The sequence below is a fragment of the Musca vetustissima genome, unplaced genomic scaffold (genome assembly GCF_032173495.1).
Source record: "Musca vetustissima isolate MV318-11 ecotype Yass unplaced genomic scaffold, APGP_CSIRO_Mvet_v1 utg295363, whole genome shotgun sequence".
NCBI classification, from domain to species: Eukaryota; Metazoa; Arthropoda; class Insecta; order Diptera; family Muscidae; genus Musca; species Musca vetustissima.
In genome coordinates, this window is record NW_026878703.1 from 1 (window position 1) to 20,425 (window position 20,425).

The 20,425-nt window shown below is 35.3% G+C and overlaps 1 protein-coding gene across 1 annotated transcript; it reads left to right on the forward strand.

Annotated features, from left to right (window-relative positions):
* Positions 1–8,199: 8,199 nt before the first annotated feature.
* On the forward strand, positions 8,200–8,557 carry LOC133323464 (uncharacterized; the record flags this gene model as incomplete). Its single annotated transcript, XM_061532389.1, has 1 exon — positions 8,200–8,557. A coding segment is annotated over exon 1 (358 nt), but the record flags the coding sequence as incomplete, so codon positions are not given.
* Positions 8,558–20,425: the final 11,868 nt, after the last annotated feature.

The window sequence follows — 20,425 nt, forward strand, 5'->3', positions numbered from 1 at the left end:
AAGCCAATATTATTGTCTTACTGGATATGCGATGGAAAGGAACAGGCGTAAGTAAATCAGATGATTACGCCCTGTATTATAGCTGCCATGAAACAAGACGTTAATTTGGCTGCGGATTTATGGTTAATAGGAGAATAAAATACCTCGTCTCCTGATTCATTCCAGTAGATGAGCGAATTGCTATAATCCGTATAAAAGCGAAGTTCTTCGACATAAATCTTATTTGCGCCCCTGCCTCGACGGAAGACAAAGATGAACAGACCAAAGACATTTTTTACGAGCGCCTAGAAACTGTATATGACCGCTGTCCTGGCCATGATATTAAAATTCTGCTAGGAGATTTTAATGCAAACATTGGAAGGGAAAATATTGTTGGTCCCACGACAACGGAATGAGGTTGATTGACTTCACGGCAGCAAAAAATATGGTAGTTAGCAGCATCAGATTCAAGCATCTCGATATACACAAGGCCACCTGGATTTCTCTTGATCAAGCAACCTGAAATAATATTGACCATGTTGTGTTAGACGGAATGCATTCATCCAGTGTTTTAGACGTTCGATCGATCCGAGGAGCGAATATCGATTTGGACCATTACCTCGTGGCAGCCAAGGTTCGCACCCGTCTTAATGTAGCAGCAAAGGTGCAATCTAGTGTAACATGGAAACACGACGTCGAAAAGCTGCAAACACAACATGTTGCAGAAACCTACTCCGCTCAACATACCCACCTGCTTGGCGAAAACACTTCTTGTCCCATTCCATACAAACTGCAGCAAAAGCTACACTTGGGTACCAAAAACCACCATCGAGAAACCCATGGTACGATCGTAATGCTACTTATACTGAGCGTATAGGGCAACCCTGGGGACAGTAGCAACACGTAATGCGATGGAGAATTATCGGGGGAAAAGGAGAGAGGAGAAACGTATTTTCAGAAAAAAGAAGAAAGAATAAGACAAAAGTGAGCGTGAGCAAATCGAAATGTACAGGAATCAGAATGAAGTCCGGAAATTTTACCAACGAGTAAAACTCCAAACCGAAGGCTTTGGCGCCTGGAGAGATGAAGTTGGACCTGGTGACAGATACAGACAGCGTGTTGAGGATCTGGAAGGAGCATTTTTAAAAGATTCTGGTATCAAATAATGGCGATGAAGAAGATACCCCAGAAACAATAAGAGATGACGGTATAGAGTGTATACCACCTAACCAAGAAGAGGTCAGAGTAGCAATTAAAAGGCTGAAGAACAAATAAGCAGCAGATGCCGATGGATTACCAGCCGAACTATTCAAGACCGGTGGTCAGATGCTGGTCAGGAGCTGATTAGCACAATATGGCTAGAGGAATGCATGCCCAATGATTGGAACCTCAGCAACCTGTGTCCCGTGCAAAAAAAAAAGTAGACAAGACCATATGTGCCAACTATAGAGGAATTAGTTTAAAAATAGGAAAGGACCTCTCGGAGCCCTTCAATACCGAACGAGGATTCAGACAAGGTGACAGTTTGTCATGTGACCTGTTCAACATCATGCTGGAAAAGGTCATACGAGATGTAACTGTGAACAGAAATGGCACACCAAACAGCATATGTTACTCGCCAAAGCCGACGACATCGACATAATAGGTCGAACGAATTGAGAATCAGCCTGCCAAAGTGGGACTGGCAGTAAATGGCGAAAAGACCGAGCTGACCGAGCGCAAGACGACCAGTAGACTCGGACCAACTATGGCCACCTCTCACCAGACCAAACTCGCGCTCTACAAGACGCTGAAGCATGGGTATTAGTGTAAACATATGAGGCAGCTCTTGGAAAGTTTGAGAGAAAAATTTTCCGGAAGATCTATGGTCCGATCTGCGTCGATGGTGAATACCGCCGTCGAATGAACCATGAGCTATACCATCTATTCTCGGACATTGAGATAGTCAGGCGGATCGAGCTGCAACGATTACGTTGGCTAGGCGATCTTGTGAAAATGGATGAAGTTTCCCAGCTCAAAAGGCACATAAAATCGAGCCAAGTGATGGTTCACGTAGAAGAGGAAGACCACGAATCCGATGGAAAGTAGAAGACAACATCTCGGAAAATGATCTTTCAAATTGAATGAGATACGCACAAGACCGACGCGCCTGGAAATATTTTTTAAGCTCGGCTCATGGAACAACCGTTCTGTCATAATCCAGCTAAGTATGTAAGGATACAGTTACGAAAGGTGCTGTAATTTGGCTTCTGAATTCTGGATGGCTAGACAACTTCTTCATAGAAAACTGTCAAGAATAGTCCATGTTTTGATACAACTCTAAGATATAGTAACACTTCATTTAAAGTATGATAACAGTTCTGTCCGAATAAAAGTGTGTGGAACTTTATGAATGATTTCGTTAATTGTTGTTCTGTGCAACAAAATTTTAGAAAAAAAAATATATAAAGGAATCCTCGTATTCTCATATACATTGCAGTTCTATTAGGCGTGGTCCTACACTATCTAAACTTCATTCTAAAACAAAAATGTTTATTTATTAATAAAACATTTAAATCGTTTGACGAAAAACATCTGTGGCGTTATGTGGGTTAAATTAATGTTAAAGTAAAAAGTCGACTCTACCCACTAAATATCCATAATGGTTTATTGCTTTGATAATCATGTAACTGCAAGTCAAGTCTAAAGTTTTTCTACATATTTTTGTATTTGTTTCCACAACCACTATATTTAATGTACACATAATATAATAACCTAACCGACAGACTGCATTATTCTATTAATTCTTGCTATAATGAAATATGTCATATTAAATTATGTCTTCCCAGAATGGTTCGGAATACAACGTCTTGAATATTCATTTATTTTATTTTACACTTCAAAAAAGGGATTGTGGCGTCTGAACGTGTCAGTCGTGGTTTCAGCTGTTGTCGGGTCTCCTCTCGATTTACAAGAATTGACACGTTCTACAACATCAATCAATGCTAATAAGCCAGGCTACTCATTGGAAATGACATCAATATAATTCCCCATTTACATGTGCATCACAACGACGAGGAGGAAATTAATGTATTGATCTATACTCTTAAACTTCCACTTGTCTGGTTATCTTATAACATTGTTTGGAAGATCGACTCACATACATATTTACTATAACAAATTTACGGCAGCATCAAAAAGGCCAAATTTATCCCTAACTAGCAATGACAATCTAATGATTTTCCGTTGTGTAATTGCACTGTGGGACAACAGAAAATACAAGCTCATATGCAGTATAATGGAAAAATAATTTGGTCCTTAGGTCTCAAACTATATTGAATGATGTCAACAACAGATTGTGCGTTGAATAACGTCGTATATTGGTTAGAGACTGTATAAAATAATGTTGTACAATTACTTATCCAATATTCTGATTAATAAGTGCAAGTCCATAATTTGAACGTATGTATGTAGATATATTCGAAAATGTGTCTAAAATCGGTATTAAATTTAACCTAAAATTAGACTGACATATTTGCATATAAGAGATGGCGAATACTAGAAGTTGACCGCATAAGAAACAAAAACAAACCACTTTCCATTAAAACAATTAAAACGAAATTGAATTTATATGACTTGTTGGCATTTACGACTTTTCCAGACATCGGAATTGAGAAAATGATAATAACAGAATATAATAAAAAGTATAATAATACAATGTTGTTGCAGTTTTATTTACGGACATTTTTCTATTTTCAGACAACAATATTTTGCTTTCTTTAAATGAGAGATCTTAAACTTGAACTACTTAAAAGCCAGATAAGCAATAAATATTTGCAGCAATTGAAGCGAAAAGAAAACATCTTCAATGAAATTTCATGATTAAGAAACGGATAATGTGGCATGATGCAGACATCGAAATATGTGCCTACTTCTTTGGATCCACACACATATTTTTGTGAACTACACTAAAATGAAAAAAAAAAAAACAAAATGGACAAAACTAATAAAACAATCAATGCGTAAAAATCAAACAAACAGAAGATGAGCACTTGAGACGATGAATGTTTTACAATGTAGACTGTTTTCAAATTATTTGTTTTAGAAATTCCCAGGCTACCAATCTATGTATCATCAAACCACCCATTGTGAGACAATGATAAATACAAGTATTTGCTACATTCCGCAAGGGTACAGTGGGTCAAAGCTGACATATCTGGAATCCAGTATAGGAACAAAATCTGAGAATTGAGACATGATAGCTGAAATCTCACTTTTTGAAAGATTGAATAAAGTAAGAAAAAGAATAATTTTAAATTGTATTAACAGTGTTACCCCTCATATAGAGTCGACCAATAATTCTTATATAAGAAACCAGTAAGAAAAGTAGTAAAGTCGGACTGGGCCGACTATATAATACCCTTCACCACTTTGGGTATATTCTACATATGTATCCTAACAGACGTAGCGTGTTTGTTATATATCTATATCTGAACCGATTTCAGGGAAACTTGCCAGAGACTAATTTATATTACTTCAGTACGTTGTGTCAATCTGCCTAGCAACATCATTCTAGACTTAATTCAGTACCCTATACCAAAATTCGTGCAAATCGGAACATATATAGGGAATTTGGTGCACCAATTACATAAAATCGGACGAAAATATATATGGAGCTACATCTAAATCTGAACCGATTTTCATGAAACTAAGCACACTTTATTATAGGCGCAATTCAGTACGCTGGGCCAAATTTCGTGCAAATCGAAAGATATATAGGGACTTTGGTACACCATATACTTTAAATCGGACGAAGATATATACGGGAGCTATATCTAAATCTGAACCGATTTTCACGAAACTTTGCACACATCATTTTAGACTTAATTCAGTACGCTATGCCAAAGTTTGTGAAAATCGAAAGATATATAGGGACTTTGGTACACCATTTACCTTAAATCGGACGAAAATATATATGGGAGCTATATCTAAATCTGAACCGATTTTTTCCCAATTTCAATAGGGTTCGTCTTTGGGCCAAACAAATGAACTGTCCAAAATTTCATACAATTCGGATCATAAATGCGACCTGTACTTTGTTTACAATTTAACATGGACAGACGGACGGACGGACATGCATAAATCGACTCAGAAAGTGATTCTATGCATATTTTCAAAAGGAACTATGGGTCTATCACGATTATTTTTGCCTGTTACAAACATAAGCACAAAGACATAATAACCTGTACCACAGTGTGGTAAAGGGTATAAAAAACAAGTTTATACCATTCACCATGAGGTGGACTCTTGAAATATTTGTAATCGTTCAGGATCTTTAAAATGAGAGCATATAGCATGGCATACTTTTGGCAGGAAGATTTTAACCCCAATGGGAACAAAATTAGAGACAATTCAGTTATAACACGTGTCCATTATATGGGGGTTATCATTAAAAGTGGACTAGTATTGAACATTTTCTAATGTCTACAGTTTAAGAGTTCCACATGCAATCAGACACTTTGTTAACAAACCTTATGTACTCCGATTCAATTAACTAAAACCTTAATAGAAGTATTTACAAATTTAGAATGACTTATATCTGATTAGCTTCACTGTTCTTGATGAAAAATGCAAATTCCAAGCAATTTATGTTTAATATAAATGGAATAGTAAACAGATAAATGAAAAACAATCTTTAGGCCTCCAGAAACGAACTGAAATGGGCATATCCTTCTATAACACTTAAGTTCGACATAAACAAAAACAATAGCTTTCTATCTATATTACGTACAACATAAAAACAAACATTACTATACATTTAAAAACATATACATAAATATAAGTAAAATAAATATAATCAACAGATAAGAAAATAGAACAAACCCTAAACTTCTCTATAATTTGCATGAAAAATATAGCTAATTTCGTAACTGATTTTTTGGTTATAATATTAATCCAGTATTCTTGCATTTGTCTTTATGCATCATAAACATTAATTCATATATTCGTATGTTGGAAAGTGCTGTTAATTCCAAGTATTCCTAGGACAATAGAAAAAATCCATTTGGGAGCCTAGCCGAATTTAGGTCTATTCATAGAAATAACAAAAAAGGACAACTTTATTCTTTATTTTATTTGTTTTTGTCAAATTAATTTCTGTCGTCAATTGTCTTATTGAATTCGTGTTTGTTGTTGCTGTTGTTTGAAACGGACGGACATTTTATAAAAACTGCTGTCGGAGGCCAAATCACAAAATTCACCACTTTAAGCCATAAAAAATAATTATTATCTGTATACAAGATATTTTGCCGGTTTTATACCACAAAACCAAGATCTGACCAGAAGAACCAGTGGATGCTGCCCTCAAGGAATTCTTCCAGCCCGATATAACCCTGAATCTTACGATATGTCTGTCGTTCACCAACAGAAGATACGCCTACCAGCAGCCACCAAAAACAGCAACAAATGTCAGCTGCAGCCGCAACAGTCAATCACCGCCCCCAATACTTTTAAATCTTCTTCTTCTCAGTTACAACTCCAAAAACCGCATTCAAATACACCAGCAAATGAATTTGCCGAGATAAGAAAACTCATAAAATTGGAAATGGGGCAGATGCAACGTCAAATGAATGCAATGCAAGACGAATTTTTAGCAGCACAAACAAAAATGCAAGCACAGCTATTAAATACGTCACAGCAGTTTGTTTCTTTGCAAAATACAATGTCGTTGGCAATGCTACACTGACGTCACAACCGCCAATTTCCTCTGCCACCACAGCCGCCATTGAGTCTGCCATCACAGCCGCCATTACATCCAGTAGTTTTGCCACCACAAACAGCACCGCCAACAACAAGTCTACAGCTACAGACTCAAGTGCATCAACTGCCGCCACTGTCTATCAACACGGATGAGTCTTTTTCAAATTCACTTACAAATAACTACAACGGAAAAGCACATACAAAATTATCCATTGCCTATTTTTCAGGTCTTCCAGAGGAGTGGTAGGCATTTTTCGAAGCCTGCGAAAGCACCACAATCGAATTTGGTTACTCCAATCTCCATAACATCATGCGTTTGAGAGATGCCGGGCAAGGGAAACAGTGGAATCCATGTTGGGGAGTTATGCCAACGTCAGCGCCATTTTGGAAATCCTGCAAGAAACATTTGGTCGACCAGAGCAACTTATCCGAAGCCAAGTAGAAAAAGTCCGAGCCATTCCACCGCTGACAGATGATAATTTGAATGCACTCGTCAACTTTGCAAACATACTCTCCAATACGGACAAAAAACCGAAAAAATTAATTTGACAATTAGTGGTGTCGGTGAGTACAGCAACAAGTACCCGATAACCAATGTTTACATTTCGTCCAATCTGTTATTGTCAATACAGAGTTGCCATCTGGTTCATTTAATTAAATCCAGTGAATACGACAAAACCGCTGAGCTTGCAACATTCATTTTTAACAGTTCCTTTGGATGCTCCTCGTATGCTGGCAGATGTTGGACCAATCTTAAGCGGCCTTTACACGCTAGGAAACGTTTCGAGGAAGAAAATTGTGACTTGTTTCAGGAAATGCATAGCATGTTGCGGCAATATTTCAACGTGGAGACATTGAGTACTAAGGTAAATGTAAATTCCAGAATCGTACAATTTATCGTACAACCGATTGCAGTGTGTGGAACGAAAAATGGCAAAGGACAGTGAATATGCAGCTCAATATTGCAAAAAAAAAATAAAATAAGAGATTACGAGGAAAACGTATATAGCCGTAAACTTTCAATAGCAGAACGAGAAAGAAGGAGCGACCGTACGTTTTACATGCCACATTTTGGCTTTAAAAATCATAACAAAGATGGAATTCGTATCGCCTTCGATGCTGCTGCTGAAGTTCAACAAAAAACCTTATTACCTGGACCTGACATAAACAACTCTCTAATCTCTATTCTTTTTAAATTCAGGGAATTTCCTGTAGCCGTGTGGGGAGATATACAATGGATGTTCCACCCAATTGCAATCGCCCAAGAAGATCATTACAGAATCATGAGCCAAACCAAATCAACCACAAATGACCCCTTTACACTTGGAACGTGTCACACCATATGTCAGATCCTTTACATATACAGGACAAGACTATTTTGGTCCTGTAGCTGTGTAAATCTGGAGACAGCGAGAAAATAGGTGGTTGGCACTGTTTACATGCCTTACTGTTCGCGCTGTCCACTTGGAAATTCTAACCGACATGTCGAGTGATTCCTGCCTAATATGTGTTCGGAACTTCATCAATCGAAGAGGAGTTCCAGAGACGATAAGAAGCGACAATGAGACGAATTTCGTTGGCATAGCCAAGGACCCGCAAGGTATAACCACATTTTTAGATACTAATTCCGCTTCTTCTGGTCTGACAGCTCTTGGAATAAAATGGGCCTACAATACGCCATTGAAGGCGGCGAATGGGAGCGTCCTGGAGCAAAACACAACACTCGAGACTCTACAAGCGTTCCTGATTGAAACGGAGAATATGGTCAACAGTAGGGCACGTACCCATTTGCCGGATTCTCCAGAAGACCCAGATCCCGCAAATCACTTTCTGCTAGGATGTACCAATTCAACTCAGACTCCATCACCGTTTGATCCTAGACTGATGTATTTAAGAAAGCAGTGGCGCGTCACCCAAAATGGCATGTGGCATCAGTGGCTTCGTGAATATCTTCCAGAGCTAACTCGAAGAACAAAATGGTGTCTTCCTCCTCGGTCGTTGGATGTGGCCTGCCTTGTTTTTGTTTGCGATCCAGATATTGTTCAGAGTCAATGGAGACTTGGGCGAGGGAGACAAAACTAAATTTAAGCCAATTTCTCCATTTTGTTTTTATTTGTTGTATAAAAATAAGTAAGACGTGTTAGTTTTTATTGTATTTAAATTAATCATTTTTATCTTTAATAAACTTCATTTTTGTTAATTTTTTTAAAACATTACAGAGAATAAATAACATTTAAACTCATTATTTGTAAACAAACCAAAAAACGCAGCTTATTATTCCTGCCAGTCTTACAATTTGGGAGCCCAGCCGAGTTTAGGTTTATTCCTGGAAATAACAAAAAGGACAGTGTGTTTAAAATTACGAAGCTTTATAAGTGCCCCTCACCTTGCATTCCATACACAAAATCATTTATCATTCATTTATGCAATCTCAAGTGATTTACAACGATATCTCTAATAAAACATTTCAACACATTTTACTTTTTTCTAAAAAGCAGCTGCTTCTACTGTCTTTTGATTTGGTTCATGTCCATAAAACTATCCGGAAAAATTGCAGACAATATCTATAACATATATTTCCGACAAATATTGCAAACCACATAGTGCGTGCTTTAGAAAAGATTTTTTTTGTTTGAAGAGTGAAAATATAATAATTTTGTTTTCGAAAATTATGTAACATACAAAATATCTTTAAAGAAAAACGTTGTAAAGTTCGGCCAAGGCAAATTCTTTTGTATGGATCTACCAACAGATTATAATTTGGAATATTTAAATATGATGGACCCTTATGGAGGGGCTATGACAAAGCATTGTCCTACAATATCTATTATTTGCAGGAAGTTTATTATCCTCTAGGAAAACTTAATACTCATTACAAACACTTGTGTTGAAAAAATCGGCGAGGACCATCAATTTTCACGAAACTTATCACACAAATTTCGTACACCAAATTTCGTGCAAATCGAAAGATATATAAGGACTTTGGTGCACCATTTAAATAAAATTGGATGAAAATATATATGAAAGCTATATTTAAATCTGAACCGATTTTCACGAAACTTATCACACATCATTCTAGACTTTATTTAGTTCGCTATGCCCTATATGAACGCTATATATATGAACGGATTTTCACGAAACTTAACACAAGACTTAACACGGGCTTTATTCAGTACGCTGTGTTAAATTCCGTGCAAATCGAAGGATATATAGGGACTTTGGTGTACCATTTATATAATCCATTTACAATTAACCATAAACGGCCAGAATTGGCCAACAGCAGATATGTCGTGTTCCACCAGGACAACACACATCTACAGTGACTCGCCAGAAACTTCGGGAGCTTGGTTGGGAAGTTTTAATGCGTCCGCCATACAGTCCGGACTTGACTCCAAGCGATTATCATCTTTTTTGCATTGCAAAATTTATTTAATGATAAAAAATTAGTTTCTAGGGAGGATTCTGAAAATCGACTACTAGATTTTATTTGCAAATAGAGAGCAGGACTACCTTTAAAATTGCAGCAAATCCTACAACAAAACGGTGCATATTTGGCCCAAATAGGACATTCCGAAGCATGTTAAATATGATACCCTTTACCACTTTGGCTAAACGGCAACATAGAGTTGTCTTTTGTCTGCAGGTAAGTCTAGTTCGAACATGAGCTATATCGGCCCACGCATAGGCATCTAAGGGTCCCCCCAATTTTGTGTTTTTAAATTTCGCCTAGATTTGGTGCAATGGGTTCTTAGTGGGTATCAAATTGGGTTCTTGAGCGTGCTTTTCAGCCGGATTCGGTGAAATTTGGTATAATGGATTCCTCTTTGGTACATCAATCCACACACATGTTCTCGGGAAGCTATACCAAAGGGCAAATTTAGATTCGTTTAGAAAATTATGTAAATCGATTTAAATCAAACTATTCATGATGTGCAGCATCATGAAGATGCTGTTGAAGATATAATCTCCAGTTCATCCACAATCATCAGTTCATTATTTAGTGCATACTTTAATTCTTTGGTGCACAATTTGATACAAATTGGACGAACACATATATGGGACCTATATATAAATCTAAACCGATTTCAATAACATTTGGCACACGTTAGGCTACACCAACTTCCGTACGTTGTACTATAGGTCAAATGACCGGTTTTAGTGCAAAATTGAAAAAATCTAAGTGTCGCTTTTCACGAGTTGTTTTTGTATTTAGAACACTCCAAAATAGAGAGACGTTATATTTATTAGTGTTAAATATAAGGTACCGCTACACATCTGGCCGTGCAAGTCGCTCAATACAATTTATTCTATAAATATGCTTATATTTCTGTGGGGCTTAGTGAACTTTGAGTGCGTATTATTTTGATTGTGTTTACAATAATTAATTAGTATAAAATGGAAAATATATGGGAAATTACAAAATTCTTTTAAAATTTCATTAAAAAAATTTTGAAAAATTTTTTTGCGAGCACATTTATGATTTTTGGTACATAGGTTAAGAAAAATATGCTGATTCGAAATCTGTTCGCGTTCACAAATTCGGATGCTGCGCACAAAAGTTATAGCGGTTTTAAATCTTGTATTTCAAATATAAATTAAATGGATTCCTATTCGTTGTAATTCGCGAATTTCTTCACAAATGCTTAAACACCATTGTTTTCTTTGCATACTAGTCAAATCACACTGAAATACGGTTTAATAGTCGCGAAAAAACAAATAGAAACATGAAGATATCGGAAAATTAAAATAATTAAATTTTGAATTAAAACAATTTTTTTTTAATTTTCGATTTTTTTAGTATGGTTAAGAGGATACGGTTTTGCCTTAATCTTCTAAAATATACGACGCTTTCTTCTGCAAATTCTTTTAGATGGTTGTTAAATATCGGTAGATTCATCTGATACGAGTTTCGACGTCATTAATGGCCAAATATATTGCACTTACAATACATAAAAATTATCAATATTGAAAAGCTTGCAATTCGCGAATTAGTTGAAATCAGTTGATGCGCATGCGATTTTCGTATAAACCGAATCAATGTCTTTCAATAATTATGAATTTTTCGATGTTTAATATAGCGGTCAAAGTGTGCCACTCGATGCACTTTACTATGCAAAAACCCTAAAAATGGCTAAAAATCACGCAACGTGCATACGATTTTTATGCGCATCCGATTTCAGTAATCTCCTATGAAAATACACAAAAGGACACCTATTTTAAAAAGATCGGTTAAGAACCGCGGATGTGCCTCCACAATCAATTTTGGATAAAGTACGCATATTATTCGCGTATCGATGAATTTTTGACCTATTTTCACACAGATTCGCGAATTTGACAATACAAGCATAAATGCATGTAAAATTAATTCGAAGAAAACCGCGATTATTTACGCGAATTTGTCAAAATAAGTTTTTGCAGTTTTTCCCACATTCAAGGTACCTGTATCCGCCGTTTTATTGGGCGGAATTGAACATGAATGGGCTCATTAGATCCGGCACGTAAAAAAACCAAAATCACGCGGGGTTCCACGGAATTTGAATGGAGTTTGTTAATTTTAGACTCAAAAAATATGTTTTTTATAAAAATTTACGCACCAAATTTTCGTCTTTGGAACCCAATTGCAAATAAGCTACAGTGAGCACATTCATGAGATATACACTAAACGAAGCAGAATCACGAGTTCTACAATCCTATAATTAGTTTATTCTATTATCTGGATGCGCATCCTAATTATAAGAAAAATTAAAAAAACACGGAAAATCCGGCTTCAAAATGTCAGCATCCATTTTGGGTGGATGCAGTGATTACATCGAAAAATCATACATTAGAACCATATTGTCCATGGGGTATTCTGCAACTTAGTCACTGATCACATGTGCGTGCGTTGTGTAGTTTAGCCACAAATCAGGAAGGAACACAAAAAAACTCGTTGGCTTCAACACATTTTCACCCATTTTTTTACATTACCACCATCACAGCTTCCACGCAACTTATTATTTATTACCAATATTTTAAGATTTTGACAAGAACACTTCATTTTATAGAATTGAATTTTAATTATATGCAATATGTTCATATTTCGCGAGTTATAACCTTGCAAACCCCAGCTTCAAGGAATTTAAAAGATTTTTGTAATTTCCCATATATATCATTAAATCAAAACATTTTTATGTTTGCGACACTATACTTGAAAATAACCCTCTAGCCTACGAAGAGTTAAAGTAATTTGATATATTGACTTGCAGTAAACTTTAATATGACCTCTTTGCAAATTTTGCTCTCCTTCTAGAGTATAACTCTTCAAAGGTTGGTATAATGCAAACAAGTGATTTAAGTTGAAATCGGATAGAACATATATATGATAGCTATATCTAAATCAGATCCGATTTGAACCAAATTTGGCTGAGAAATTTCTGATTTACGTTATGATCGGATGTATATTGCGATTTTGGTGTGGTTTAAACGTGAAATCCGATGGAACATATATATGGATGTTATATCTAAATCTGACCTGATCTGAAACAAATTTTTCTGAATTGTTTTTAGCCTATAAAAAATATGCAAACTAAATTTTACGATGATCGGATGTATTTTGTGGGTTTTGAGTTACATAGACGTGAAATCGGATAGAGCATATATATTGGAGCTATATCTAAATCTGAACCGCTTTGAACCAAATTCGACACACTTATATGTAGATTCAAAACAAATCGAACAAACCAAATTTCATCGCCACCCGTTGCATATTACCGTTTTGCTGCACCTTTAACCTGAAATCGAATGAAAAAATATATATATGATTTAGTTGCCGCTATTAATTTTCCACAGAAAAAGTGGTAATTTGACATATAGTGCGTTGTGCAAAATGTTGTGCCAAACGGACTAAATTTTGCTCTTTGGTGCACCATTTGCTAAAAATCGGACGAAAAGATATATGGGAGCTATATCTAAATCTGATCCGATTTCAATAAAATTTAGCACACGTTAGGCTACACCAACTTCAGTACGTTATGCAAGATTTTATGCCAATCGGCCTAAATTTGACTGTTTAGTGCACCATTTGCTAAAAATAGGACGAAAATATATATGGGAGCTATATCTAAATCTGAACTGATTTCAATAAAACTTGGCACACGTTAGGCTACACCAACTTCAGTACGTTGTGCAAAATTTGACTCTTTAGTGCTCCATTTGCTAAAAATCGGACGAAAAAATATATGGGAGCTATAACTAAATCTGAACCGATTTTTACCAAATAAATAAGCTGTGCAAAATATCATCCAATTCGGATAATAAATGGACCTGCAATTGGTTTACAATTTAACATGAACAGACGGACATGCATATATCGACTCAAAAAGTGATTCTATGCATATTCTCCCAAAAGGAACCATGGGTTTATCTCGTGTCGTTTTGCCTGTTACATACATATGGGAAATTACAAATATCTTTTAAATTCTTTGAAGCTGAGGTTTGCAAGCTTATAACTCGCGAAATATTAACATATTGCATATAATTTAAATTCATTTCTATAAAATGAAGTGTTCTTGTCAAAATCTTAAATTATTGGTAATAAATAATAAGTTGGTAATGTAGAAAAATGGGTAAAAAGGGTTGAAGCCAACGAGTTTTTTGTGTGCGTTCCTGATTTGTGGCCAAACTACACAACGCACGCACATGTGATCAGTGACTAAGTTGCAGAATACCCCATGGACAACATGGTTCTAATGTATGATTTTTCGATATAATCACTGCATTCACCCAAAACGGATGCTGACATTTTGAAGCCGGATTTTCTGTGTTTTTTGAATTTTTCTTATAATTAGGACGCGCATCCAGATAATGGACTAAACTGGTTATAAGATTGTAGAACTCGTTATTTTGCTTCGTTTAGTGTATATCTCATGAATGTGCTCACCGTAGCTTCTTTGCAATTTGGTTCCAAAGACGAAAATTTGGTGCGTAAATTTTTATAAAAAACCTGTATTTTGGTCTAAATTTAAGAATTTCTTTGAACCACGCGTGATTTTATTTGCCGAATCTTTTTTTACTTCTAATCTAATGAGCCCTGTTATGTTTGATTTTAGGAAAAACTGCAAAAACTTATATTGACTAATTCGCGTATATAATCGCGTTTTTCTTCCAACCAATCCTTTTAAAATTGGTGTATATTTGTGTATTTTCATAGGAAATTACTGAATCCTGATACGCATAAAAATCTTAAGCAAGTTGCGTCATTTTTAGCCATTTTTTAGCCAAAAATTCATAATTATTGGAAGAGATTGATTTGGTTTTATGTGTTGAAAGTGCAATATATTTAGGCATTTTTAACGTCGAAACTACAGATGTTTAACAATCATCTAAAAGAATTTAAAGAAGAAAGCGTAGCATATTTTAGAAGATTAAAGCAAAACCGCAGATTAAAGCAAAACCGGAATTTTAAAAGAATTTTGTAATTTTCCATATGTACAAAGACATAATACCGTGTACCACAGTGTGATAAAAGGTATAATAATGGATTTCTTTTTCCCCAACTTAATATTTTAGTCCGATTTAATGTAAATTGTATACTAAAGCCCCTGTATATCTTTCGATTTAGACGAAATTAGGCACGTGAAAATTGGTTTTTATATATTTTTCTCTGATTTTAAGTAAGTGATGCACCAAGGACCAAAATATGGCCAATAGGCACAAAACGTACTGAAATTAGTATAACCTAACCTTTGACAAGTTTCGTTTCAATCGGTTCAGATTTAGCTATAGCACCCATATATAGTTTTGTCCGAATTTGAGTAAATGACGCACCGAAGACCCAATATTAGGCCGATTGCCACACAATTTTGCACAGCGTAATGAATTAGGTACAGATTAATATATGCAAAGTTTTGTTGAAATCGGATCAGATATAGATATAGCTCCCATATATATTTTCGTCCGATATAGGCACCAAAGTACCTATATATCTTTCGATTTGCACGAAATTTGGCATAGCGTACTGAATTAGATCCAAAATGATGTGTGCTATGTTTCGTGAAAATCGGTTCTGATTTAGATATAGCTCCCATATATATTTTCGTCCGATTTAAGGTAAATGTGGCACCAAAAAACCTATATATCTTTCGATTTGCAAGAAATTTGGCATAGCGTACTGAATTTGGTCCAGAATGATGTGTGCTAAGTTTCGTGAAAATCGGTTCAGATAGAGATATAGCTCCCATATATATTTTCGTCCGATTTAAGGTAAACGGGGCACCAAAGTGCCTATATAACTTTCGATTTACACGAAATTTGGCATAGCGTACTGAATTAGGTCCAGAATGATGTGTGCTAAGTTTCGTGAAAATCGGTTCAGATTTAGGTATAGCTCCCATATATATTTTCGTCCGATTTAAGGTAAACGCGGCACTAAAGTACCTATATATCTTCCGATTTGCACAAAATTTGGCATAGCGTACTGAATTAGGTCCAGAATGATGTGTGCTAAGTTTTGTGAAAATCGGTTTAGATTTAGATATAGTTCCCATATATATTTTCGTCCGATTTAAGGTGTATGGTGTAGCAAAGACCCTATATATCTTTCGATTTGCACGAAATTTGGCATAGCGTATTGAATTAAGTCTAGAATGACGTGTGCTAAGTTTCGTGAAAATCGGATCAGATTTATATATAGCTCCCATATATAGTTCGCCCGATTTTAGGTAAATGGTATGCCAAAGTCCCTATATATCTTCCGATTTGCACGAAATTTGGCATAGCATACTGAATTGCGTCTAGAATGATGTGTGTTCTTGAAAATCGGTTTAGATTTGGATATAGATCTCATATATATTTTTGACCGATTTAATGTAAATCGTTCTCCAAAGTCCCTATATATCGTTCGATTTCCATGAAATTAAGTCTAGAATAATGTGTGTAAAATTTGTTGAAAATCGGTGCAGATTTAGATATAGCTCTCATATAAATCGATTTACAGAATTTTGTCTCATTCTCTATCTATCCAAATGAAGAGTTTAGTATAGGTTACAGAATGAAATGTTTATGGATCGATCTAAGTCGGTTCAATTTAGATATAGATCACCACTTCAGTTCATTCTACTTCATGTCAGTGGTCCTTCGAAAATGCGACGTGTGCAAAAATGCATCTGATGAATATACCCAAAGTGGTGAAGGGTATCATACAGTCGGTCCGTCCGACTTTACTACTTTCTTTACAGGTTAACTCTTATAATTATTCAATTTATTTACAAATATACTTATAGTTCTTATATTACTTCAGAATATTTTATTTAAAAAAATCTGCGCTTATAGCTCCTATAAATTCCACACTAAAAAACGCTTGTCAAGCGCGGACAGTCTTTCAAAAATTATTATTTTAAAAAAATCTGCGCTTATATAGCTTCCAAAAAATATTTTTAACACATTTCTTTAAGAATCGCCTTTTATTTGTCAACAAATATTCTTTAAAAAATACAGTCCTTCATGCTTTCAACCTTTGAACCAACCTCGATCATCAATTTATTTCATATACTAAAATCCATATAATTTCAAAAAAAAAAAAAAAAAAAACACTTCTAATGCATTTGATAGCATTGACTTTGAAAATTACAACAACAACATTTTTATGGACATTGTCGTCGGCCAGCAACCATGCAATCTCCATTGACAACTGTCGGTCAATGGATTCCAATTGCACTTGAAAATATGTTTGATACTGGTTTAGTGGCACATTTTACTGAAGTCAGCAAAATAAGTGTCTGTGACTTCCAATAACAACGTCCACGACGAATATTAAAAAATGCAATAGCAACAAAACAACCCATTATGTGTGTCTACATGGCATTCCACTTGTCAATGGATTGATGTTTTTGTTTGCTTTGGTGGTGACAACTATTAATTTCCATTCTAGGAATTTAGTAAAAGTTGGTGGGACGATCCAACCAGCCATTAGTCAAGTCAATAACATAGACATTTGGCTTAAAAGAGAGTAGTTCTATAACAGAATAGGGTTTGCCACCGGCTATAAAAATTCCACAGTTAACGTAATTTGTTAAATTGTTGTTAATTTTATTGAATATTGTTGTAACATGTCGTTATAATGTGACTATGCATATACAGTGAATGACTCTACCGTGTTCTGTTCCATTTCAATATTTCGCGGAATTGAAATAAATCGCTGGGTGAGAAAACCCAGAGTAGAGGAATTTTCTTTTGATAACGAAAAATCGAGTATCAAATACCGGTTTCGGTTTGTTAAAAAATTCATTGAAAAAAATCTCCAAAAGTTTATAACCACTAGATTACAGTCGAATCTTTTTGGAAGAAATTATTTGGGTTAGTAATATTTTTAGCATCGTAGATAGAATATAATAGAGTCTTATCAATAGGAAACCCTCCAAAAAATATATTAAAATGTTCTGAATATTCAAGAATTCCTACAGGTATATTATGGATGAGGGGACATTAACCTCTATCAACTATAAAAATCTACCTTTAGGTGGTTTAAAGCTAATATTATAATCTTATAGTCCTACAAAAATATGTTTTTAACTCAATACCAGATAGTCCTTCGAAAATATTTATTAATTCGCAGCTGTGGTAGGTTTAAAAAAATGCTGATACTTCAAAATGCCTATTCCCAATATTAATTATGACTTCCAAATTCATTCCAGCGAATTCAATCCATCAAACGTCAGATATAATTACAAATGCTGTCAATCAATTATCACAAAATTATTACAAAAATTCATCTCATTTCTGTCCAAAATGAAAAGCGACAATAACCGTGTTGGAAGAAAATTGGAGAAAAATCGGTTTAAATTTTGATATAGGTCCCTTATATAATTTCGTCCTATTTTATGTAAATGGTGCGCCAAACACCCAATATTGTTCCGGCTGAGACAAAATTTTGAGACTAAATTAGGTCCTGATTGATGTATGAAAAATTTTCTTGAAATAGGTTTAGATTTAGATGTAGACCCCATATATAGTTTCGTCTGATTTTTGGTAAATGAAACACCATACTGGCAATGTTTATCCGATTGAGACAACATTTTGTATAGCCTATTGATATTACTACAGGTTTACGTCCGCGAAGATTTGATGAAATTGGTTTAGACTTAGATATAGCTCGCATATATATATATATATATATATATACTTAATTTTTGTCGGTTTTTCTGATCGCTCTAGAGGCCGCTATTATGGTCCGAACATCGCGAAAGTATGCCCGATTTCATAAGAATCGGTCAATATTTAGTGGATCAAATGGTCGATTTAAAATTGTCCATGAGGTTCCAGTTATGGTCAAGGACAACGCCTATAACTTTCGGTGATGATCAGATTATAATTATAGGATGAAGTGGACCGAATACTTAATTTTTGTGTGTTTTTTTCGAGTCGATGCCAATAAAGGCCGAACATCACAACACAAACCACGGTGAAGGGAATATGGACAAGTAATTAGAAGGGCTGTACTGAATATGAATAGTAATATTCGGAAAATATGTCAGTTTAAGGAAGAGGTGCTGTTGACCTCTAATCAGGCTATAGGGACGAAATATTGCACAGGCTCGGAATAAACATCTGCAGAAAGTTAGAGTTCCGTGGTAGTTGTATAGGGTATCGTATGGTCGGCCCCGTCCGACTATACTGCTCCGCTTACTGGTTTATAAATGGAGCACCATATTGCCAATATTTGTCCGATTGAGACACAATTTTGCAAATCGTCGTGATCGATGTATGTTGTTGAAATAGGCTCATATTTCGATATAGATTCCTTATATATTTTCGTCCGATTTTATGTAAATGGTGCCCCATGAGCCAATGTTTGTTCTAAATTCACGGGTATGGTTTTAGTCTGGAATGCCTTTTGTTAAGTTCAGATTAAGTATAGCTCACATATACACTTAATAAAGCCAGGCCGATTTTCCACAGAACAATTACATCGTTATGGGACATAACGTAAGAGGCATCCTTGGTAATTTCTTCCACCAGCATATATTAGATATAGCATGAACACCTGATAGAAAATTAGGTTTGTTCTAGTTCGATCCCGCACAAATTGACAATTGCTCACAAACATGCTCATATTAATCGTTGCAAAGAAATGTTTGAAAAAAATACGACGCCGGTGTCTCAAATATGATTTTAAAATTGTTACAGGTAGCGAATCATGGATCTATGCGTATGAACTTGAAACAGAACAACAATCACCCCGCGGTTTTTCGGAAACGAGGCAAATCCAACAAAAATTACAACTTCATATGTCACCTATTTACCTATTTGAATATTATTTCCAAGTTTATTTCTGTTCACTTTGGTGGGGCCCAACGTGAATAGATTTCGCTAAATCAACATTTGATATGGGAAATCAATTTAATAAGTTGTCACTTATTCAATACCCAAGGCAACTAAAACATTACGGAGATCCCACAAAGTTTCGTTTTTTCAATATTTCAATATTGCCACTAGCGATGTCAGTATTTGGAAATCATCACTTTCCTCCAAGACTATAAATATTGAAGCCATGCCTCATAGGTTATGTTCTGACTGCTTACATATATTTTGACCTTGATTCCCGAATTAGTTAGTTTTCATTATGATATCAGCAATAAATTTGTAAGTCATGTGTATATTATTGCCAATCCAAAAAAGCAAAAAGAAAATTTCTTAAAAAAGTACTCTGACTTCAATAACCCTCATATTTAAC